Below are 25,399 nucleotides of genomic sequence, written 5' to 3' on the forward strand. Positions count from 1 at the left end.
CGGCTCCCATAGAAATGAATGGAACTGCTTTATACGCCGCTTATTCTGAATGTGTTTTACGTTCAGAATAAGCTGGCGATTACGTAGTGTGAATGAGTCCTTATTACGTTTTGCTAATACTATCAAATAGGGACAGTATACCCTAATACTATCAAGTAGGACTACTATGTTCTGCCCCTTTCCTCTTCACACTGTACACTGCTGACTTTAGGTGCAACTCATCTAGCTTCTACTTACAGAGGTATTTGGATGACTCTGTAACAGTAGGCCTCATTGCAGACAAAGACGACAGGGAGTACATAGACTTAAACCAGGACTTTGTGGAATGGTGTCAGCTGAAATACCTCTGGATTAATGCTGGGAAGACCAAGGAGATGGTGGTGGACTTTAATAAGCAGAGGCACGCTCCGAATCCAGTGGACATCCAGGGGACAGGCATTGAGATAGTCAGGACCTATAAGTACCTGGGTGTGCTCCTCAATAATAAGCTGGACTGAGCTGATCACCTGGATGTGCTGCACATAAAGGGTCACAGCAGGCACTTCTTTGGGCCTTTTTCAACTTTGTGGTTTCATCAGACACCTTCTTCAGAGTGGCCTTCTGGGGGAGTAGTATACCAGCCAGGGACAGAAATAGACTTGATGGGCTGATTAGAAAAGCCATCTCTGTCCTGGGGAGCCCCCTGGACCCAGTACAGGTGGTAGGTGACAGAAGGATACTGTCCGTGTGAGCTCCATGCTGGAGAACAACTCCCATCCCATGCATGAGATTGTGACAGCAAGTGTGAGAAGGAGCGCTACCCAACTACAGTCAGGCTGTATAACGAACATCAGACTAAGCGCAGATCACTCTGCACAGAGAACTAAATGATCCTGAATCTTTCTTTTTCGTTGTTATGACTCCTACTATCTTTTTTTATCTTCTATTCTGAGCTTTGTATGTGTACTATGGAGTAGGACCACTATGTTCTGTTAATGCTATTGAGTAGGACCATTCTGTTCTACTAGTGTTTTGTACAATTACTAGGTAAGGTATTATCATAGTAATGCATTGTACATAAACGCTATAACTTGAAAGCACTTCTCAGGTTATTTCCATTACTAAGCTTGTAAAAAACAAATTATTTGACTGTTATAACTTGTTAAATTTCATTATTTCTTTCACTGGCAGCAAAATGTACTGCCGTTAGCAAAATGTCTAGAGTGGCCTAGAACAGTGCAGTTTCATAAGTTTTCATCATTTCTACATAAGAATTGCTAAAATAAAGAATAATTACCTCCTTGCTAAATCCAAGCACCACCCATTCACCCTGACTTCTTCTACTTATTCCCTTCATGTCATGTTTCCAAGCATCCAGGAACCTGAGTCTCAGGACTTGTATGTCAGGATCCCTGCACTGGAGAGCAGTTAGTTACTTTGGGGGGCATTCATTATTCATTAACACCACGTTGGTGGCATTTTTGTTCCTCCATCTCTAGTTTTCTGAAAAGGGCAGGGAGTGGATGGGGAGGGGATATTGGCAGCTCCAGATAGATCATCATGTATGCCATGTTTGTGGCATAAATGACAATAGAAATCTATGTCAGCAAGAAGACAACACAGATTTTAGCCAAGGTGCATGCGTTTCCCAAAGATGTGCCTAATTCATGTCAAGGTGTTTGCCTCACCATGAATTAAGCGCATCCTTTAGCAACACAAGAGATATCAAGACCAGAGGCCAATGCCAGTTTTAATGAATTCCCACTATGGTCTTTTGGTCACAGTTTTTGCAACAAAGTACTAAGTGTATCCAACTGGAGGGAGAAGTATGACTCCTTAGGAAACACAAAAGCTTGGTAGTACCTAGAAATTTATAATAATAATAATAATAATAATAATAATAATTATTATTATTATTATTATTATTATTATTATTATTATTATTGTTTATTTATATAGCACCATTAATTCCATGGTGCTTTACATTTGGGGGTTATATACAATTCACAAAATATACAGGTAGATATAATACTAACAGTACTGGCACAGTGGGGTAGAGGGCCCTGCCCGCGAGGGCTTACAATCTATGAGGGAAGGGGGTAGAGACAGAAGGAGAGGGGGAGACTGTACAGATGGGGGTGCGGTGATAGTGTTATTGGAGGCTGTAGGCCTTCCTGAATAGATGAGTCTTCAGCGCCTTCTTGAAGCCTGTGATTGTGGGGGTCAGTCTTATGTGTCGTGGTAAGGAGTTCCAGAGTATGGGGGCACAATGTTTGTATAGGTATCTGTGGAGTTCCTCCAAGGACTTTGATTCCTTCCCACACTCCAAAGTCATACATATAAGGAGTTTGGAATGTGAACCTTTTAGGGACAGCACAATGCAGAACATGTTGGCACTGTAAGTAGGAGAAATAAAGTTCCTCCATTAGATTTCCCATTCTTCTTGATCATTGAAAGTAGGTCATTGGCTTACTTAACAAATCTAAACCAGCCAATGACAGCTGTATTCAGCCTTCAGCTTGGCTGGTTTAGAGCGTGTGGTCTTGGAGGTTGCACTCAGTTATTGACACTAGGTTAAAGACCTGCATTAGACCACATCTAAACCAGCCAATGACATCCATACGATGATTAAAACTGTCATGGGTTGGTTTAGGTCATGTGGTATCTGAGGTTACTTTCTGCAGTTAATCTCCATTTTGGTTAAGGATTCCAATTTGTCTATAACACAGTCCATGATCATGTGATGGACACACAGGTGCACAGCTCGGTACAGTCACAGAATAGTAAGCAGATATCTGCCTGGTAATGAGCTGAGCGCCTGTTGCTCCATCATATACCCATGTATGGTCCACCATATGACCATGGACTGATTTTTATCAACTGGACGTAACTAGAATGAATGACGGCAAGAAGAGAGCTATAATATGTTTTGGTCTCAATGCAAAATCTGCAACAGGATTAATTAAGTATCACTTGTCATTTCTAGTACTGGTCCTAGAACTAGAGACCATTGACTCTCTGTGTCCACTTAGTGGTTGAGTTGTGAACTTCAGTCTGTCAAGGCTTTCACTATAACAAACTGTGATACTTTATTGAAGTGGTTTATTAAAATTTGGAGTCAATAACTAATGATGGGTAAACCCCAGAAGATTTGTGTGAGTGGATGAAGCAATCCCCCAATTTGGTTCGATCTGAGCTTGTTCAGATCGAACTAGAAGGAAAATTGCTATACTCTGGGGGCTCTTCCAATAGCTGGAGACCCAGGGGAGGTAATAAAAAAATAAATACATTTTAATTAATAAACATTTATACTCACCTTCTGTATTCTCTGTTGGGCCTCTGTGTCTTCCTCCATGTGGCATCTGTCGCTATCCTGTGACGTCATGTACAAGGGGTCACCACTGAGGCCTACGAGTATCACGAGTGTGGATTTACCAGTGACTCTGGGCACATGACATCACAGGACAGGGATAGATGCCGCAAGTTGGAAGACAAAGAGGGACAGACGCTGTGAGAAGGACCAAAAGAGGTAAGAGAAGGAGAGTATAAGTCTATACATCAGTGCAGAGAACTGGGGGACTGTTAGGGGTGTACACATACAACTTTTAACTGCATCCCCTGAACAACCTATGTATAGGTAACAACAGTCCCTTTATAAATAGTAGTTCTCCATTCAGATGGGGGACCCTAATTCTCATGAATTTTAACCCAATATGTTGTTTAGAGATGCTCATTGAGGTCTATGGGGAGGCCATTGTGTGTGGCGGAGGAGTTGTATAACCTGGGACTATTTCTTACTGTGAATAGCGGTTCCTGTGATATTTATCTATAGATGTTACTTGTCATTGTAAGTTGTCCTGTGTTGATAATGATGTGATGGCTGCAAAGACGTCTCCTACATTGGTCATTGAAGCAAAAATGATGTCCAACAATCAATCCAATCAATATAAAATGTAAGTTTTAATTAAAGAAACATCTTACAAAAGAAGTTTAGAAACAAGGAAGATCCCCATGGGAATATATGGCGTCTGGCTGCTGCGTTTCGGAGAAACTTGTCTCATTAGTCATAGCCCATGACCATATACATTGGTCATTTACTGGTGATACATTCCCTTTAAATATTCCAGAAGTACCATAGACATCTTAGAAAACTACATGTATCTGCATGCTATTATCCAGCCAAGGGGTTCCCAACCACCGGTCCGCAGACCAGGACCAGGCTGGCAGGGGGTTTTTGCCGGTCCACGGGATGGGACAGCGAGCTGGCCTAAGTCTTAGCTGAACACTTCGTGCTAGGCCATGCTATGGTAATGTGTAAACTATCGTGTAGCGCAGTGTCCTGTAGCAGCTACAGGATGATATGCTACCAGCTAGTATACATGATACCATAGCAATGTGGCCTAGCCCGAAGTATCCAGCCTCGGCGTCTAGCGATTTAACATGTCTGCATGTGTCAGGCCTCCCTGGTGGAGAACCTTCCTGTCCACACAGTGGAGCCCACCTGTAACCCGCCACCATATGACCAAAGCCCCAACCCAACCCATAGAAAAATGGTCTTGGTTGAAGCCGGTCCCCTGTGGAAAAAGGTTGGGGACCACTGATCTAACCCAATAGTTTGGAATGAAGGAGAGGCAAACATTATATGGATTTATATATTAGAAAGCTTCCTTCTTTAGAACTGAATACAATTTTTCCTGTTACTGTTACTTCTCTGCATAAGCAGCTGATCTTAGTCCATTCCCTTCACCTTGCTATCTATTTTACCAATTTTTACCAGTTCCCTCATAGTTTTAACACTGTTAAAACTATATACCCAGTGACCTATACATATAACAACAATGTGTGGGAAACTTTATCAAGTGATTTGTGTCACATCCAAAAAAAAAAAGCACAAATTATGGTTCATTTCAAGTTTGTGCAGTAATTTGCCAATATAGACTCCAATATAGACTGGGGCTTATCTATAGCGGTTGAGTCCAACAAATTTCCATCACATTTTAAGCCAATAAGCACAAATCTATAACTGTTTATAACTGGAAATATATTTTCTTTTCTGGCTTAATGGGACACCCCAATGATTTTTTTGGACTAATTATATAATCTGAAAGATTATCCCCTTGATAATAACAGGTGTTTTCTTACAGTGTCTTTACTTATCCTGCTTTCACCTTCTTCAATAAGTTACATGACCATCAGGTGACTTCTTCTTTTCAAGCATGGCTTGCCGTGCAAACAGAAGGTCTCTTTCTGCTGCCTGCAGATACTATTGAGAACCTATCACTTCTATGACAATGTTCCCTATACCTCTCACATAATCTGGTTTCTAAAACCTCCTTTTTTCACATACTGCCCATAGTTGCCCCTCTCAGGTCACTATGACTCTTTCCTTCCCCAGTGTTACCAATAGCAGTTTTTGCAGATTTCAGAGCTTGTGGTGACATCTTCCTTATCATGTAAGGTCCTATAGCAGATACATAGTATTATGAAGTTTGCAGTATTTTGACATGGGTACAGGTACTAGACCTGGGTGACAGTAGATGTAGGTGATCTTGTAGATGCAGATGTGAACTTTAGTCTATCATTTGACTCTTAAAAAGGCCAAGGACCCACATAGCGAAATGCAGAAAAAAAACGTATCCCTTTTTTTTTTCCGGAGGGTTTTCCACTACATTTTCGCTGAGTTTCTACCCTTAATATACAGATAAGGAAAACAGTATTTCCCCAAATATAATTACACCTGTGTTTTGGAAATCGCAGCTTTTCCACTGCAGATTTTTTTCTGCAGCGTGTGGAGGGGTTGAGAATCCCATTCACTTTGCAGGTACTGTAAATGTGGGGCTTCCGACAAAATTTACTCCAACTCATTTTAGTTTAAGATTTTTGTATAAAACACCAGTCTTAATAAATCCCCCCACCATGTGTTTTTAAAAGAGAAAAGATGAAATTCACAAGAAATCTGTAAGAATAATTGCAGTTTATTGCAGACTATATAACATAAGACATCTTAGAAGTAAGCGATAGCTAAATTGCTTTACAGAAAGAAGAAAAGTAACTGAGAGGTTAACAAGTGGTTAACATTTTTTCTACTGGTTGTTTTTCCAAATGGAATATGGGTCAAAAACATAATGGATGAACTGTGTCCTGAACTGTGGTTTTTGTTGCTGTACAGAACTAAAATAGACCAAGTGAGGTTCATACAGTCATACCTGGAACAAGAGAGAACCCAGGACATGTAAACCCTACTGGCTAAAACACTCTAATAATTTACAATGGGATTAATTTTCATGGCCACTGGGCAGATTTTTTAGGTGGCAGTAGAAATAATGGGGCTATCTCTTTAGACAGTGTTAGTATCTCTGGGAACTTCTGGTGGATTTTGAAACGATTTTTACACTTGAGTTGCTGCCACCTCCGAAGTTTGCAAATTTTCCACTGTTAGAAGTGAAACTTCCTCCTCCGATACCTCCTCCGATACCTCCGCCAATACCTCCTCCGATACCTCCGCCAATGCCGCTGCCAAAACCACTTCCGCTACCTGCGCCATAGCCTCCTCCCATTCCATAGCCTTGACCACCGGCACTGCTACCACCGTAGGATGAGCTTACAACAGCTGTAAAAAGTAAGTTGTATTATTAACCATAATGGGCTATTTTATACAAAAATAAAGAATATTTTTGAATGTGAATGGAATAGCCAAACTTACAGATGTTTACAGCTCCTACGCCTTCTCCAGTCAACCTATTCATTAAAAAGAAGGAAATTTAAAATTCTTCACATCAGCTCATCATATATCAGTTTAATATGGCATGCTATGGAAATGCCTAATAGACATCCTTCCAGACACCTTCCTACATTTAGCTAAACCTACTTTCCTATGCAGAGGAGTAGCTTGAAGCTCCTGGACCAAGTGTAAAATAAGTAATAGGGCCCGACATACCTTCAAATGGTAGTATTTTTGTGTGGTAGAAGGATCTATGGGGCTTTATGCCACACATTGGTAGCAACTGCTATCTCTGCACCCCCATAGCTTCTCCCTTGTTCCTATGTCAAAGAGATCTAGACTTCCCTCAGCTTCTATGTCCTTAGTAAGGCTTTCATATGTTAGCCTGTTTTGGTGGATTGGTGGTAAAAAAAAATCAGATTGTGGGTGCAATTTGAACCTTAGAATTAGAGATGAATTCAAGATGCAAGATTTGCAGTAAACCAGAATGATTAGCATTTTCAAGAATTCTTCATAGTCCAGAGCATCCTCTTGTAGGACCAGGCTCTGACCAGGAGAAGACACACAAATTTGAAGAATATTATGGTCTATTTCCTAGGGAAGTTGGTGAATGGCCCCCAGAATCATCTTATCTGGTGGATCCAAAGCACCCCAATCCAATACCCTAGCTCCAATTTTTGGCTTTCCAACCACAGGTTAGAGACCATTGCAGTCGCCGGTAAAATGGATTGGTCAGGTTTGAGATTACAGCCATTTTGAATGATCAGGCCACTAATATGTCACCTATTATCTTATAAACAACTGAAATGGGCAACATTCTAGAGTTATATGGTTATGGACTTCATTGTAGTTACCTGCTCTCCTCTCCTTCCAGCAGTTTCCTGTAGGTGGCGATTTCAATATCCAGAGCCAATTTGACATTCATCAGTTCCTGGTATTCGCGCAGTTGGCGAGCCATGTCCTGCTTGGCCTTCTGTAGAGCATCTTCCAGCTCTGCAAGCTTGTGTTTGGCATCTTTCAGTGCAAGCTCCCCACGTTTCTCAGCCTCAGCGATCGCACTTTGTAGCTTGGCGCACTGTTTTATTAGAATCGATCATTAATATTGGTAATTTTGTTTCAGATTTTACACAAAAACAATATTTTCTAACAGAGGACAAACAACTTATGCCAAAACACTATGCTCCTCTTATCCTTTTAAGGTTACTTTTAAAATTATTTTTGGGTTTCTGGGGCAACATTTTCATTATTACACAACACTACACTGTAATAATCTTTGTTTCGGTACAATGTTCATTCCTGACACTTAATTGTAATCCCTCGAGCCATTCCTCTTACTTGTTTTTTCACGTTGTCGATCTCTGAGCGCAGTCTGGTAATCATACGGTTCAGCTCTGCAATTTCAGTCTTTGTGTTCCTCAGATCATCACCATGTCTTCCGGCAGAGACCTGGAGCTCCTCATACTGCAGGAAAAAAAATATGTATTAAAATTCAAGATTGGATTCAAATCGAAATTATACATGAAAGCCAATTTTTCTTATCACTGAATACAAGTCACACAGTGTATTGTCATTTTACATACAATCAGGCTATAACTTTGGACATCATGTTCTATATATTACCAAATTTACAAAGAAGTACTGACCTTAGTTTGGTACCAAGATTCAGCTTCCTGTCGGCTTCTGTTGGCAATGTCCTCATATTGAGCCTTGACCTCAGCAACGATACCGTCAAGGTTCAAAGATCTGTTATTGTCCATAGACAAAATGACTTGGGTGTCTGAGATCTGTGTCTGCATCTGGTTAAGTTCCTGAAATCAATATGGAAGAAGAAATAGGTTTTTGAAAGAACTGGAAAAAATATTGAGATGGTGCCTACCGCTTAGTCAATATGTAATCTTAATTTACATATATATATATATATATATATATATATATATATATATATATAGCTTTTTTTTCAAGGAGCAAAACCATATTTGTAATTTCTAATTTTTTTTTAGATTTTTTTGGTGACCATATACCTTAGTTCTATAAGTACATACTTAAGAATGTGGTTAAGATGTAGGATTATAATTACCGCTTCATACAGGACCCTCAGGAAGTTGATCTCATCAATCAGAGTATCCACCTTGGATTGCAGCTCTATTTTGTTCATGTAGGCAGCATCCACATCCTAAGTCAACAAAAGCTTAGATCAGTCAACATCCTACAATGGAAACGGCTGCTTAATACACTACTCTACTGTAGTTATGGGATTTGACAATTACCTTTTTGAGCACCACAAATTCATTTTCTGCCGCTGTTCTCTTCTTAATTTCCTGCTCGTATCTAAGGAAAGAAAAATAATGATATGTTTATGCTAACCAACCACAAGCACAATACATCGCCATTCATGGTCATTGTGCATGTGAGAAACAGGCTACGTCATGTGGATTGCAAAATCCCAAGTTCAACATAAAACACGTCTAATATCATAATAATTCTTAGAATATTAACCATTGTGCAATCTTACAGTTTGAATTTCCAGATACACCATGCATTTACCATGATGCAATTTACCTTGTGACAAAAGAAGACACCATGTCATAGCCCAATATTTTTGATTGTAAAATATTTGATCTACAAAATTTTTCCAAAAGCTCAACTAAACAAGCGTTAAGAAATAAGTTACTGCACATCTTTACTTACTTTTCCTTGAAATCTTCTACATTATCTTGCATTTGTCTTAATTCTGTTTCTAAACGGGATTTCTCATTTCCCAAGTTATCTAGTTGTCTTCGGAGCTGGTTAATGTAGGCTTCAAAGAGTGGCTCAAGGCTTTTCTTAACTGTTTTGCCTCCCTGTTCTTGCAGGAGGGCCCATTTGGTCTCTAGAACCTTGTTCTGTTGCTCAAGGAAACGTACCTATGAGGCAACAGGAAGTAATTATTAAATATCATTCAGTATGTCAAATATCTTTACAAGATTGAAGTAACAGGGAATATAAGAAATATGAAGGCTACGTACCTTATCAATGAAGGATGCAAATTTGTTGTTAAGAGTCTTGATCTGTTCTCTTTCTTCTGTGCGCACTTTTTGAATAGTTGGGTCAATTTCCAAATTGAGAGGAGCTAAAAGATTCTGATTAATTGTGACTGCTTGGATTCCTCCAGGTGGGCAAACTGGAAAGCCTGGTCCACCTCCAAATCCTTGCCCAACACCAAATCCAGACCCAGCACCGAATCCAGACCCAGCACCAAATCCAGACCCAGCACCATATCCAGACCCAGCACCATATCCAGAACTCACACTGAAGCCTGCTCCACTACCAGCTCCAAGCCCAGAGCCATATCCATAACGGGACTGAGAGCCCAGGGAAATTCTTTTGTTCATTCCTAAACCACTAAGACTTCTGCTGCCAAAGCTAAAAGTGCTTGCACGGCCGCCACCACCACCACCACGAGACACAGAGACTGAGCTAAAGCCACTTCGGCTATGCCCTACTGGAACTGCAGAAGCAGTGCTGAAGTTTTTGGTGACAGTTGTTTGGCGAGATACAGACATGGTCCTATTGGATCTGTGATGCTGAGGATGAGAAGGGAAGAAGACAGAGTGAACGGCTGATGGAACTCCCCTTTTTATCTGTCTCAGTATGTGGGTTTGGTCCAGGGAAGTGTATGCATCATCTTACCTCAATAATGGGTTTGGCATGCCCTGAAGCAATCTAAACACTGAACTCATATGATTAACGCACACTTCTATTATATGCAGTGCAAAAAGTATGCTATGGCTTGTATTCTGTGTGAATCCCTTCGCCTGTTCCAGACAGTTTATAACAAGTCAGCAAACTAGCTAGCAGACGTTGGTGCAGAATATGCTGGAAACATCTCCATCATATTCTGCACCAATTGCTTGTGACAAGCATTGATGCGATTGGCCCTCCCCTCTACCGGAATAAAAGAGGAGATGTTGTTTTTATTCTGGGGGTCAAGGATAGTAAAGATCCAGTACTGGTTGTCCTCCATGATTTTGACAATACGCTTGTCGGTTGTAAAGCACCCCAACATGAACTCAGCCATGTCTGCCACAGTGTTAGTTGGCATGACTCCTCTGGCCCCACCGGAAAGTTCAATCTCCATTTCCTTCTCATCCTCCCTTTCTACCCATCTGCGCTGCAACAATGGGACGATTTGAAGTTGCCCGGAAGCCTCCTGTATCGCCATCACATCATCGGACAGCTCTTCTTCCTCCTCCTCCATTAAACGCGATGAAGCGGACAGATGTGTGGACCTACTCTCCAGCTGTGACGGATCGGATGCTATCCCTGACTCCTCTGTGTGATCTGAGTTATCCCTGATGTCAATCAGGGATTCTCTCCGAACACACAAGAGCGGGATTGTAAGGCTCACCATCGCATCCTCAGAGCTCACCCTCCTTGTGGACTCCTCAAACACCCGTAGGATGTCACAAAGGTCTCTCATCCATGGCCACTCATTGATGAGAAACTGAGGCAGCTGACTTTGTGGCACCCTAGGGTTTTGTAGCTGGTATTCCATCAAAGGTCTCTGCTGCTCAACCACTCTACTCAACATCTGAAACGTTGAGTTCCAGCGTGTGGGGACGTCGCACAAAAGCTGGTGTTGTGGCACATGCAAGCGTTGCTGGAGAGATTTTAAGCTAGCAGCGGCTACTGTCGACTTGCGACACATGCGCCGCAGTTTCACCAGTAGCTCCAGAACATTTGGGTAGCTCTTTAGGAAACGTTGCACCACTAGGTTGAAGACGTGGGCCAGGCATGGAACATGTTGGAGTCCGGCAAGCTCCAGAGCTGCTACCAGGTCCAGGCCGTTATCACAAACGACCATGCCTGGGCCCAGGTGCAGCGGCTCAAACCATATTGCCGTCTCATCGAGGAGGGCATCCCTCACCTCGGAGGCAGTGTGCTGTCTGTCTCCCAAGCTGATCAGCTTCAGCACGGCCTGCTGACGTCTACCAACGCCAGTGCTGCAACGTTTCCAACTCGTAGCTGGGGTCAATCTAACAGCGGAGGAGGAGGCGGTAGCGGTGGAGGTGGCGGAGGAGGAGACGGTGGAGGAGGAGGAGGGTGTTCTTCTCGTGTCCCTGCCAGGAATGTTAGGCGGGGAGACGAGGTACACCGGGCCAGTTTGGGAAGCAGTCCCAGCCTCAACTACATGCACCCAGTGTGCCGTCAGTGAAATGTAGCGTCCCTGTCCGCATGCACTTGTCCACGCGTCGGTGGTCAAGTGGACCTTTGTGCAAAGCGCGGAACTAAGGGCCCGCCTGATGTTGAGTGACACGTGCTGGTGCATGGCGGGGACGGCACACCAGGAGAAGTAGTGACGGCTAGGGACGGCATAGCGAGGTGCCGCAGTTGCCATCAGGTCCAGGAAGGCAGGAGTTTCAACAAGCCGGAACGCCAACATCTCCTGGGCCAGCAGTTTAGCGATGTTGGCGTTCAAGGCTTGCGCGTGTGGGTGGTTAGTGGTGTATTTCTGCCGCCCCTCCAATGTCTGAGAGATGGTGGGTTGTTGTAAAGAAGCGCCTGATGGTGCCTTTGATGGTGCAGGAGAAGGAGATAAGACAGGAACAGGGGAGGATGAGGAAGAAGTCAACAAAGTGGCGGAGGCAGATGAAGTGGTGTCCTGGCTCGTCCTCTGGAGTGCATCACCAGCACTGTGAGGAGTGGCAGAGGCAGAGGCAGTGGTGTGAACGGCGGGCGGCCTTTGTCCTGCCGTTGCTGCCTGCCACTGATTCCAGTGCTTGGATTCCAAATGACGGCGCATTGAAGTGGTGGACAGGTTGCTCTTCTCAGAGCCCCTAATCAATTTCGAGAGGCAAATTGTGCAGACAACACTATATCTGTCCTCGGCGCATTCCTTGAAAAAACTCCACACCTTCGAGAAACGTGTCCTCGAGGTGGGTGTTTTTCGGGGCTGGGTACGAACTGGAACATCTTGGGAGATTCCGGGTGTGGCCTGGCTTCGCCTAAGCTGCTGACCTCTGCCTCTGCCTCTAGCTACCCTTTTTGGTGCTGCACCTGCCTCAACATCCACAATACTTTCCCCACTTGACATCAACCCTGTCCAGGTTGGGTCAGTGTCCTCATCATCCACCACCTCCTCTTCCAACTCCTGTCTCATCTCCTCCTCCCGCACAATGCGCATGTCAACTGGCTGCCCTGATGGCAACTGCGTCTCATCGTCGTCGATGAGGGTGGGTTGCTGGTCATCCGCCACCAAATTGAACGGAGATGGAGGAGACTCCAGTGTTTGAGCATCTGGACACAGATGCTCATCTGTTAGGTCCGTGGAATCGCGAAATGGAGGGGCAGGTTGAGGGACAATGAAAGGAGCGGAGAACAGCTCTGGGGAGCAGGGACAGTTGGGGTTATTGTTCTGGGAAGATTGGGAATTTTGGGAGGAAGGAGGACAAGACTGTTGGGTAAGAGGAGGAGAGGATGCAGAGGCTGACTTGCTGGTGGACAATGTGCTGTAAGCGTTCTCTGACAGCCATTGCAAGACCTGTTCCTGGTTCTCGGGCCTACTAAGGTTTGTACCCTGCAGTTTAGTTAATGTGGCAAGCAACCCTGGCACTGTGGAGCGGCGCAATGCTTGCTGCCCAACAGGAGTAGGCACGGGACGCCCTGTGGCTTCACCGCTAACTTGCTCCCCAGAACCATTCCCCCGACCTCACCCACGGCCTCGTCCATGTCCCTTTCCGGGAGCCTTGCGCATTTTGAATTCCCAGGCAGAAAATGACACTATATACCAGTAGCAACAATTGTGGGTGTATGTAACCCCAATATATTCTTTGAATTCCCAGTCAGAAACTGGCACTATATGGCAGTGGCAAGACTTGAGGGTATTTGTAACCCCAATATATTCTTTGAATTCCCAGTCAGAAACTGGCACTATATGGCAGTGGCAAGACTTGAGGGTATTTGTAACCCCAATATATTCTTTGAATTCCCAGTCAGAAACTGGCACTATATGGCAGTGGCAAGACTTGAGGGTATTTGTAACCCCAATATATTCTTTGAATTCCCAGTCAGAAACTGGCACTATATGGCAGTGGCAAGACTTGAGGGTATTTGTAACCCCAATATATTCTTTGAATTCCCAGTCAGAAACTGGCACTATATGGCAGTAGTAAGACTTGAGGGTATTTGTAACCCCAATATATTCTTTGAATTCCCAGTCAGAAACTGGCACTATATGGCAGTAGCAAGACTTGAGGGTATTTGTAACCCCAATATATTCTTTGAATTCCCAGTCAGACAATGGCACTATATGGCAGTAGCAAAAATTGTGGGTGTATATAGCCCCAATTCTATTGCTAGGGGACTTCCAGTGTATTTCTGGGGTGAAGGTGGGGGGGCACACCGTTGGAACGTGGATCGGGGGTGTACATATAGGGTATACGGGAATACACTGTCAGTGTATTCCATTTAGGATCCTGGGAAAGCTGGGTTGTGGCGATTGAGCCCGTCAGTGCCACGTTACACTGACAAGCTTCTCCCTGGAATTTAGCTCTTATAAGAGCTGTTGGTTGTCTTCTCCTTCCTATCCTATTCTACCCCTGCCTACCAGAATCTAAGCCCTAGCTAACTGGACGGAAACTTCCATCCCCGGTGAATTGCAAGCTCAGAATGACGCGAACCTGGGCGGCGCTGTTCTTTTAAATCAGAGGTCACATGTTTTCGGCAGTCAATGGGTTTTTCCTACTTTTTTCAACGTCACCGGTGTCGTAGTTCCTGTCCTGGGGAATCGAGTAATGGCGCACTTTACCACGCGGTGTTCGATTCGAACATGGTGAACAGCCTGATATCCGATCGAACATGTGTTCGATAGAACACTGTTCGCTCATCTCTAATCTTAAGTATCACTTGTCATTTCTAGTACTGGTCCTAGAACTAGAGACCATTGACTGTCTGTGTCCACTTAGTGGTTGAGTTGTGAACTTCAGTCTGTCAAGGCTTTCACTAGCATATTGTGATACTTTATTAAAGTGGTTTATTAAAATTTGGAGTCAATAACTAATGATGGGTAAACCCCAGAAGATTTGTGTGAGTGGACGAAGCAATCCCCCAATTTGGTTCGATTTGAGCTTGTTCAGATCGAACTAGAAGGAAAATTGCTATACTAAAAATAAATACATTTTAAATAAAAAACATTTATACTCACCTTCTGTATTCTCTTTTGGGCCTCCTCGCAGCATCCAGTGCTCTGTATCTTCCTCCATGTGGCATCTGTCGCTATCCTGTGATGTCATGTACAAGGGGTCACCACTGAGGCCTACGAGTGTCATGAGTGTGGATTTACCAGTGACTCTGGGCACATGACATCATAGGACAGGGATAGATGCCGCAAGTTGGAAGACACAGAGGGACAGACGCTGTGAGAAGGACCAAAAGAGGTAAGAGAAGGAGAGTATAAGTCTATACATCAGTGCAGAGAACTGGGGGACTGTTAGGGGTGTACACATACAACTTTTAACTGCATCCCCTGAACAACCGTATATATAGGTAACAACAGTCCCTTTATAAATAGTAGTTCTCCATTCAGATGGGGGACCCTAATTCTCATGAATTTTAACCCAATATGTTGTTTATAGGAAACCCCCTGTAAAGGGAACACACCATCAATACTATTTTTAATAGTTAATGCTACCACTTTTTTTCAAAACAATTTTTTACTAATATTTTTTTTATTTTCTTTTTTTTTTTTTTTTGTAGATTGTGAGCCCCACATAGAGCTCACAATGTACATTTTTCCCTATCAGTATGTCTTTTTGGAATATGGGATGGAAATCCATGCAAACACGGGGAGAACATACAAACTCCTTGCAGATGGTTTAATGCCCCTGGTGGGATTTGAACACCAGGACTCCAGCGCTGCAAGGCTGTAGTGCTAACCACTGAGCCACCGTGTGGCCCCTAATATTTTTTTTTATTTTCTGTACATGTTTATGGGAGCTGCCACCTTGTGTGAACACCATGGACTATAGACACAATCGTTTAGAGATGCTCATTGAGGTCTATGGAGAGGCCATTGTGCATGGCGGAGGAGTTGTATAACCTGGGACTATTTCTTACTGTGAATAGCGGTTCCTGTGATATTTATCTATAGATGTTACTTGTCATTGTAAGTCGTCCTGTGCTGATAATGATGTGATGGCTGCAAAGACGTCTCCTACATTGGTCATTGAAGCAAAAATGATGTCCTACAATCAATCCAATCAATATAAAATGTAACTTTTAATTAAAGAAACATCTTACAAAAGAAGTTTAAAAACAAGGAAGATCCCCATGGGAATATATGGTGTCTGTCGCGTTTCGGAGAAACTTGTCTCATTAGTCATAGCCAATGACCATATACATTGGTCATTTACTGGTGATACATTCCCTTTAAATATTCCAGAAGTACCATAGACATCTTAGAAAACTACATGTGTCTGCATGCTATTATCCAGCCAAGGGGTTCCCAACCACCGGTCCGCAGACCAGGACCAGGCTGGTAGGGGGGTTTTGCCGGTCCACGGGATGTGACAGCGAGCTGGCCTAAGTCTTAGCTGAACACTTTGCGCTAGGCCATGCTATGGTAATGTGTAAACTATCGTGTAGCGCGGTGTCCTGTAGCAGCTACAGAATGATATGCTACCAGCTAGTATACATGATACCATAGCAATGTGGCCTAGCCCGAAGTATCCAGCCTCGGCGTCTAGTGATTTACCATGTCTGCATGTGTCAGGCCTCCCTGGTGGAGAACCTTCCTGTCCACACAGTGGAGCCCACCTGTAACCCGCCACCATATGACCAAAGCCCCAACCCAACCCATAGAAAAATGGTCCTGCTTGAAGCCGGTCCCCTGTGGAAAAAGGTTGGGGACCACTGATCTAACCCAATAGTTTGGAATGAAGGAGAGGCAAACATTATATGGATTTATATATTAGAAAGCTTCCTTCTTTAGAACTGAATACAATTTTTCCTGTTACTGTTACTTCTCTGCATAAGCAGCTGATCTTAGTCCATTCCCTTCACCTTGCTATCTATTTTACCAATTTTTACCAGTTCCCTCATAGATTTAACACTGTTAAACCTATATACCCAGTGACCTATACATATAACAACAATGTGTGGGAAACTTTATCAAGTGATTTGTGTCACATCCAAAAAAAAAAAAAGCACAAATTATGGTTCATTTCAAGTTTGTGCAGTATTTTGCCAATATAGACTCTAATATGGACTGGGGCTTATCTATAGCGGTTGAGTCCAACAAATTTCCATCATATTTAAAGCCAGTGTCTTTACTTATCCTGCTTTCACCTTCTTTAATAAGTTACATGACCACCAGGTGACTTCTTCTTTTCAAGCATGGCTTGCCGTGCAAACAGAAGGTCTCTTTCTGCTGCCTGCAGATACTATTGAGAACCTATCACTTCTATGTCAATGTTCCCTATACCTCTCACATAATCTGGTTTCTAAAACCTCCTTTTTTCACATACTGCCCATAGTTGCCCCTCTCAGGTCACTATGACTCTTTCCTTCCCCAGTGTTACCAATAGCAGTTTTTGCAGATTTCAGAGCTTGTGGTGACATCTTCCTTATCATGTAAGGTCCTATAGCAGATACATAGTATTATGAAGTTTGCAGTATTTTGACATGGGTACAGGTACTAGACCTGGGTGACAGTAGATGTAGATGATCTTGTAGATGCAGATGTGAACTTTAGTCTATCATTTGACTCTTAAAAAGGCCAAGGACCCACATAGCGAAATGCAGAAAAAAAACGTATCACTTTTTTTTTTTCCAGAGGGTTTTCCACTACATTTTCACTGAGTTTCTACCCTTAATATACAGATAAGGAAAACAGTGTTTCCCCAAATATAATTACACCTGTGTTTTGGAAATCGCAGCTTTTCCACTGCAGATTTTTTTCTGCAGCGTGTGGAGGGGTTGAGAATCCCATTCACTTTGCAGGTACTGTAAATGTGGGGCTTCCGCCAAAATTTACTCCAACTCATTTTAGTTTAAGACTTTTGTATAAAACACCAGTCTTAATAAATCCCCCACCATGTGTTTTTAAAAGAGAAAAGATGAAATTCACAAGAAATCTGTAAGAATAATTGCAGTTTATTGCAGAGTATATAACATAAGACATCTTAGAAGTAAGCGATAGCTAAATTGCTTTACAGAAAGAAGAAAAGTAACTGAGAGGTTAACAAGTGGTTAACATTTTTTCTACTGGTTGTTTTTCCAAATGGAATATGGGTCAAAAACATAATGGATGAACTGTGTCCTGAACTGTGGTTTTTGTTGCTGTACAGAACTAAAATAGACCAAGTGAGGTTCATACAGTCATACCTGGAACAAGAGAGAACCCAGGATATGTAAACCCTACTGGCTAAAACACTCTAATAATTTACAATGGGATTAATTTTCATGGCCACTGGGCAGATTTTTTAGGTGGCAGTAGAAATAATGGGGCTATCTCTTTAGACAGTGTTAGTATCTCCGGGAACTTCTGGTGGATGTTGAAACGATTTTTACACTTGAGTTGCTGCCACCTCCGAAGTTTGCAAATTTTCCACTGTTAGAAGTGAAACTTCCTCCACCGATACCTCCGCTGCTACCTCCTCCGATACCTCCTCCGACACCTCCGCCAATACCTCCTCCGATACCTCCGCCAATGCCGCTGCCAAAACCACTTCCGCTACCTGCGCCATAGCCTCCTCCCATTCCATAGCCTTGACCACCGGCACTGCTACCACCGTAGGATGAGCTTACAACAGCTGTAAAAAGTAAGTTGTATTATTAACCATAATGGGCTATTTTATACAAAAATAAAGAATATTTTTGAATGTGAATGGAATAGCCAAACTTACAGATGTTTACAGGTCCTACGCCTTCTCCAGTCAACCTATTCATTAAAAAAAGAAGGAAATTTAAAATTCTTCACATCAGCTCATCATATATCAGTTTAATATGGCATGCTATGGAAATGCCTACTAGACATCCTCCCAGACAACTTCCTACATTTAGCTAAACCTACTTTCCTATGCAGAGGAGTAGCTTGAAGCTCCTGGACCAAGTGCAAGATAAGTAATAGGGCCCAACACACCTTTGAATAGTAGTATTTTTGTGTGGTAGAAGGATCTATGGGGCTTTATGCCACACATTGCTAGCAACTGCTATCTCTGCACCCCCATAGCTTCTCCCTTGTTCCTATGTCAAAGAGATCTAGACTTCCCTCAGCTTCTATTTCCTTAGTAAGGCTTTCATATGTTAGCCTGTTTTGGTGGATTGGTGGTAAAAAAAAATCAGATTGTGGGTGCAATTTGAACCTTAGAATTAGAGATGAATTCAAGATGCCAGATTTGCAGTAAACCAGAATGATTAGCATTTTCAAGAATTCTTCATAGTCCAGAGCATCCTCTTGTAGGACCAGGCTCTGACCAGGAGAAGACACAAATTTGAAGGATATTATGGTCTATTTCCTGGGGAAGTTGGTGAATGGCCCCCAGAATCATCCAATACCTTAGCTCCAATTTTTGGCTTTCCAACCACAGGTTAGAGACCACTGCAGTAGCCAGTAAAATGGATTGGTCAGGTTTGAGATTACAGCCATTTTGAATGATCAGGCCACTAATATGTCACCTATTATCTTATAAACAACTGAAATGGGCAACATTCTAGAGTTATATGGTTATGGACTTCATTGTAGTTACCTGCACTCCTCTCCTTCCAGCAGCTTCCTGTAGGTGGCGATTTCAATATCCAGAGCCAATTTGACATTCATCAGTTCCTGGTATTCGCGCAGTTGGCGAGCCATGTCCTGCTTGGCCTTCTGTAGAGCATCTTCCAGCTCTGCAAGCTTGTGTTTGGCATCTTTCAGTGCAAGCTCCCCACGTTCCTCAGCCTCAGCAATCGCACTTTGTAGCTTGGCGCACTGTTTTATTAGAATCGATCATTAATATTGGTAAATTTTGTTTCAGATTTTACACAAAAACAATATTTTCTAACCGAGGGCACACAACTTTTGCCAAAACACTATGATCCTCTCATCCTTTTAAGGTTACTTTTAAAATTATTTTTGGGTTTCTGGGGCAACATTTCATTTCCTTCTATTTCATAAGCACACTGTTAAATTCCTTAATCCAAACTTCCTGGCAGACATTAAAATCTGAGACAATGTTACACTGTAATAATCTCTTTGTTTCAGTACAATGTTCATTCCTGTCACTTAATTTTAATCCCTCGAGCCATTCCTCTTACTTGTTTTTTCACGTTGTCGATCTCTGAGCGCAGTCTGGTAATCATACGGTTCAGCTCTGCAATTTCAGTCTTTGTGTTCCTCAGATCATCACCATGTCTTCCGGCAGAGACCTGGAGCTCCTCATACTGCAGGAAAAAAAATATGTATTAAAATTCAAGATTGGAGTCAAATCAAAGTTATACATGAAAGCCAATTTTTCTTATCACTGAATATAAGTCACACAGTGTATTGTCATTTTACATACAATCAGGCTATAACTTTGGACATCATGTTCTATATATTACCAAATTTACAAAGAAGTACTGACCTTAGTTTGGTACCAAGATTCAGCTTCCAGTCGGCTTCTGTTGGCAATGTCCTCATATTGAGCCTTGACCTCAGCAACGATACCGTCAAGGTTCAAAGATCTGTTATTGTCCATAGACAAAACGACTTGGGTGTCTGAGATCTGTGTCTGCATCTGGTTAAGTTCCTGAAATCAATATGGAAGAAGAAATAGGTTTTTGAAAGAACTGGAAAAAATATTGAGATGGTGCCTACCGCTTAGTCAATATGTACTCTTAATTTATATATATATATATATATATATATATATATATATATATATATACACACATCTTTTTTTTCAAGGAGCAAAACCATATTTGTAATTTCTAATTTTTTTTTAGATATTTTTGGTGACCATATACCTTAGTTCTATAAGTACATACTTAAGAATGTGGTTAAGATGTAGGATTATAATTACCGCTTCATACAGGACCCTCAGGAAGTTGATCTCATCAGCCAGAGTATCCACCTTGGATTGCAGCTCTATTTTGTTCATGTAGGCAGCATCCACATCCTAAGTCAACAAAAGCTTAGATCAGTCAACATCCTACAATGGAAACGGCTGCTTAATACACTACTCTACTGTAGTTATGGGATTTGACAATTACCTTTTTGAGCACCACAAATTCATTTTCTGCTGCTGTTCTCTTGTTAATTTCCTGCTCGTATCTAAGGAAAGAAAAATAATGATATGTTTATGCTAACCAACCACAAGCACAATACATCGCCATTCATGGTCATTGTGCATGTGAGAAACAGGCTACGTCATGTGGATTGCAAAATCCCAAGTTCAACATAAAACACGTCTAATATCATAATAATTCTTAGAATATTAACCATTGTGCAATCTTACAGTTTGAATTTCCAGATACACCTTGCATTTACCATGATGCAATTTACCTTGTGACAAAAGAAGACACCATGTCATAGCCCAATATTTTTGATTGTAAAATATTTGATCTACTAAATTTTTCCAAAAGCTCAACTAAACAAGCGTTAAGAAATACGTTACTGCACATCTTTACTTACTTTTCCTTGAAATCTTCTACATTATCTTGCATTTGTCTTAATTCTGTTTCTAAACGGGATTTCTCATTTCCCAAGTTATCTAGTTGTCTTCGGAGCTGGTTAATGTAGGCTTCAAAGAATGGCTCAAGGCTTTTCTTAACTGTTTTGCCTCCCTGTTCTTGCAGGAGGGCCCATTTGGTCTCCAGAACCTTGTTCTGTTGCTCAAGGAAACGTACCTATGAGGCAACAGGAAGTAATTATTAAATATCATTCAGTATGTCAAATATCTTTACAAGATTGAAGTAACAGGGAATATAAGAAATATGAAGGCTACGTACCTTATCAATGAAGGATGCAAATTTGTTGTTAAGAGTCTTGATCTGTTCTCTTTCTTCTGTGCGCACTTTTTGAATAGTTGGGTCAATTTCCAAATTGAGAGGAGCTAAAAGACTCTGATTAATTGTGACTGCTTGGATTCCTCCAGGTGGGCAAACTGGAAAGCCTGGTCCACCTCCAAATCCTTGCCCAACACCAAATCCAGACCCAGCACCGAATCCAGACCCAGCACCAAATCCAGACCCAGCACCATATCCAGACCCAGCACCATATCCAGAACTCACACTGAAGCCTGCTCCACTACCAGCTCCAAGCCCAGAGCCATATCCATAACGGGACTGAGAGCCCAGGGAAATTCTTTTGTTCATTCCTAAACCACTAAGACTTCTGCTGCCAAAGCTAAAAGTGCTTGCACGGCCGCCACCACCACCACCACGAGACACAGAGACTGAGCTAAAGCCACTTCGGCTATGCCCTACTGGAACTGCAGAAGCAGTGCTGAAGTTTTTGGTGACAGTTGTTTGGCGAGATACAGACATGGTCCTGTTGGATCTGTGATGCTGAGGATGAGAAGGGAAGAAGACAGAGTGAACGGCTCAGTGAACAGCCCTTTTTATCTGTTTCAGTATGTGGGTTTGGTCCAGGGAAGTGTATGCATCATCTTACCTCAATAATGGGTTTGGCATGCCCTGAAGCAATCTAAACACTGAACTCATATGATTAACGCACACTTCTATTATATGCAGTGCAAAAAGTATGCAATGGCTTGTATTCTGTGTGAATCCCTTCGCCTGTTCCAGACAGTTTATAACAAGTCAGCATACTAGCTAGCAGACGTCTTGTGTAAATCCTCACACAATAGCCTGCCGCTCTTCAGTTCTGAACACCCGGTGTCATCTAGATAGATAGATAGATAGATAGATAGATAGATAGATAGATAGATAGATAGATAGGTTCAAATATAATAGATGGATATGGTAGATGTGAGATAGATAGATAGACATGAGATAGATAGATAGATAGATAGATAGATAGATAGATAGATAGATAGAAAAATAGGATGAAAGATAATAGATGGATATGGTAGATGTGAGATAGATAGATAGATAGATAGATAGATAGATAGATAGATAGGAGATAGATAGATAGATAGATAGATAGATAGATAGATAGATAGGAGATAGATAGAGTGGATGAAAGATAATAGATAGAATATGTTATAAATAATATATAGATAGAGTGGATGATAGATAGATAGATAGATAGATAGATAGATACTGCAGGTAGGTAGAAAGATATAGATAGATAGATAGATAGATAGATAGATAGATAGATAACGTAGATGATATACTGAATAGAAACATACAGTAGATAATAGATAAATAAATATATAATTTTATTACATACGGTCTGAATCACATAGTAATTTCAGAGAATCAACAAATTTGAGCTAACAATGAAATTTGTGTATTTTTATCTTCAAATAACCAAGCTACAATATACTTGATCCATTACATGACATGTCTGCATATATGATTTAGGTTGTGATTTTTCTCACTACTCATTCCCCAGCTAGGGAGAGGCGATGTGCTCATCCTTTGTCAGGCAGAACTTTGCTGTGCATGCATGCATAAGATTGCAGATACTGAAATGACTAAATGTAACAGCGTCACCTCCCTAAATTGTGGTTAGGAAGGTATTTTTTTACAAACAGGTAAGGAATGTTGCTATGGAGCAAGAAAATCTCTCTAGGACACCACTTTGTCCTGTGGAAACAATAGATCCCTTATTCTTTGCAGCCAAGTAAGTAGAGTTCAGATAGAGACTTACTATAGTGTAATATAAACAAATAGCTACTGATATGAACCTTTGTTACCTTGGTGTACTGTAGACCTCGCTGATCTGTGATATTATTGCCATAAGACAATGTAGGAATCTCACTGTGTCTCACTTTTAGTATATAGTGTCTACTGCAATGCATACCAATAGCACTCCACAAGGTCTGCCACCTTCTTTGTCCCAAATAGGTAGCCAAAGCCATCATAATTCATTCATGTCAGTCCCTCAGATCCTTACGCCTATCCACTTTTCTTTCTCCCAGCATGTCAACTTCATTTGTTATCTAATATATACTACCCCTTGAGAGGTGCCATAACCAATGGTGTTCTCGTCACATTTCAGTGGTTAACCAAAAATATACAAGACTCATTTGTGACTAAAATCTATGGCTATAGGTTAATTCATATACAATGATAACAAGACAGTAACTGGTTTATGTTCTGCATACATGGATGGCGAGATTTCACTAGGGGTGTAACTTGAGGGGGTGCAGAGGGTGCAGTCACATCGGGGCCCAGGAGCCTTAGGGGGCCCATAAACACTGGCATCAGTATTGAGATTGCAGCTTCCATCTGCCCCATAAACCAAGGAGACCACAGATTACCCTAACCACCCTAAGGTGGATTAAACTCCTTAGCACCCGTAACCATTACTATCAAGAATTCACTGTAGGGATAAGGTAGGGGGCCTTGAACAAAAGATTGCATCGGGGCCCCCAAGACTTTAGTTACTCCACTGGACTCCACTGAACACTGGGTTAGGAGACATTCGGGACCATCAACTGTCATAAGAATGGAAATCCCTGACCTCATTACACCAGGTGAAGACGTCTCATTTGGGTTGAGTTGAAGAAAAGGTGGCTGCGCATATGTAGTGCTGTCTTTATAAAAGTCTATGGAAAAAGCAGAACTGCAACGAGCAAATAAAATCCAGAGTAACTGCGCCGCAGGTGCTGTCAAATGTCTTTTATGACTCTTTCTTCTCTAAATAGTGAACGCTGATCCTTTTCTGCTTACATTTTATAGACATATAAAAAATAGTAATAGGAAACATGCCTTGTAACTAGATTGTGTAAAAAATACAGCAAAATAGCAGTAATCTCTCATTGAATGACAACCTGAGACCTGGCAAATTCTTGCTTTTCTATATAATCTTTGTATTTTATGTTTTTGAATTGGACATCACTTAAGGCACGGAGGATAAGCCTTAGCATTTCTAGCACAGTATGTACTTCAGACCCAAGACACTGCGCTAACATCTCATCTTTCCTCCATAAACTTTTTACTAGGTTTAAATTAGTTTGCATTATTTCCCCATTAGTACAGACTTGAAGTACTCTGGAGTCGACATTGCCCAGAATTAAAGGAGTTGTTCATGAGGTTTTTTTTAAAATCTGATCTGTGGGGGGGCTTACAGTCAGCCCCTGCGCAGATCAGCTGTTCTGAAGTGTGTCCGGTCCCTGTACTATACAATACATGAAGCCAGAAGCAGACAGCTCTCTATAGTGGACGGATGTATTAAGGGGCGTTCACACTTTCACCCGTGTCCGCCCGCCGTTTTTTTGGGCCGGACACAAAATTGGACATGAAGGACTATGTGTCCAGCCAAAAAACATGGTTTCCCCTGCAAAGAGGCTGCATACAGGCATGTGAATGAGCTTTAAAACTGACCGCGGGGAAGCTGTCCCCTATGCAGTTTTTCTGCGGAATAGGACTGAAACCTGATGGGCAGATATGGGCGAAAGTGTGAACGCCCCCCTTACTGAAGCTATACTCACATCAATGGTATCTGAACTGGAGTAAGGGTAAGTTCACACGTAGTTTTTGGTCAGGATTTTGAGGCCGTATCCGCCTCAAAATCCTGACCAAAAAGACGGCTCCCATTGAAATCAATCATTGAAGAAACGGCTCCCGGAA

At 42.0% G+C, this 25,399-nt stretch overlaps 2 protein-coding genes across 2 annotated transcripts; both read right to left on the bottom strand.

Annotated features, from left to right (window-relative positions):
* Positions 1–6,326: 6,326 nt before the first annotated feature.
* LOC142195753 (keratin, type II cytoskeletal cochleal-like) lies at positions 6,327–10,294 on the bottom strand. Its single transcript, XM_075265771.1, has 9 exons — positions 9,706–10,294; positions 9,389–9,603; positions 8,968–9,028; positions 8,778–8,873; positions 8,344–8,508; positions 8,036–8,161; positions 7,555–7,775; positions 6,683–6,717; positions 6,327–6,589 (listed from the first exon to the last, which is right to left on the bottom strand). The coding sequence occupies exons 1-9, from the start codon at positions 10,240–10,242 to the stop codon at positions 6,327–6,329; spliced, it is 1,719 nt and encodes a 572-aa protein (XP_075121872.1). The 5' UTR covers positions 10,243–10,294.
* A 7,584-nt stretch (positions 10,295–17,878) lies between these two features.
* On the bottom strand, positions 17,879–22,237 carry LOC142195752 (keratin, type II cytoskeletal cochleal-like). Its single transcript, XM_075265770.1, has 9 exons — positions 21,647–22,237; positions 21,330–21,544; positions 20,909–20,969; positions 20,719–20,814; positions 20,281–20,445; positions 19,973–20,098; positions 19,426–19,646; positions 18,583–18,617; positions 17,879–18,489 (listed from the first exon to the last, which is right to left on the bottom strand). Exons 1-9 carry the CDS (start codon positions 22,181–22,183, stop codon positions 18,203–18,205), a joined length of 1,743 nt encoding a protein of 580 aa, XP_075121871.1. The 5' UTR covers positions 22,184–22,237; the 3' UTR covers positions 17,879–18,202.
* Between the last annotated feature and the right edge of the window lie 3,162 nt (positions 22,238–25,399).

The sequence above is a fragment of the Leptodactylus fuscus genome, chromosome 2 (genome assembly GCF_031893055.1).
Source record: "Leptodactylus fuscus isolate aLepFus1 chromosome 2, aLepFus1.hap2, whole genome shotgun sequence".
In the NCBI taxonomy this organism is placed as follows: domain Eukaryota; kingdom Metazoa; phylum Chordata; class Amphibia; order Anura; family Leptodactylidae; genus Leptodactylus; species Leptodactylus fuscus.

Bases quoted from the DNA above. Each gene is read 5' to 3' on its own strand.
- LOC142195753 (XM_075265771.1), bottom strand. From the start codon at position 10,242: ATGTCTGTATCTCGCCAAACAACTGTCACCAAAAACTTCAGCACTGCT. The intron at 9,029-9,388 runs GTAAGTAAAGAT...TTCTTTCCTTAG, and splicing joins GTAGAAGATTTCAAGGAAAA to ATACGAGCAGGAAATTAAGA. The intron at 8,509-8,777 runs GTAATTATAATC...TATTGATTTCAG, and splicing joins TGAGGGTCCTGTATGAAGCG to GAACTTAACCAGATGCAGAC.
- LOC142195752 (XM_075265770.1), bottom strand. From the start codon at position 22,183: ATGTCTGTATCTCGCCAAACAACTGTCACCAAAAACTTCAGCACTGCT. The intron at 20,446-20,718 runs GTAATTATAATC...TATTGATTTCAG, and splicing joins TGAGGGTCCTGTATGAAGCG to GAACTTAACCAGATGCAGAC. The intron at 18,618-19,425 runs GTAACTACAATG...TTTAATGAATAG, and splicing joins CTGGAAGGAGAGGAGTGCAG to GTTGACTGGAGAAGGCGTAG.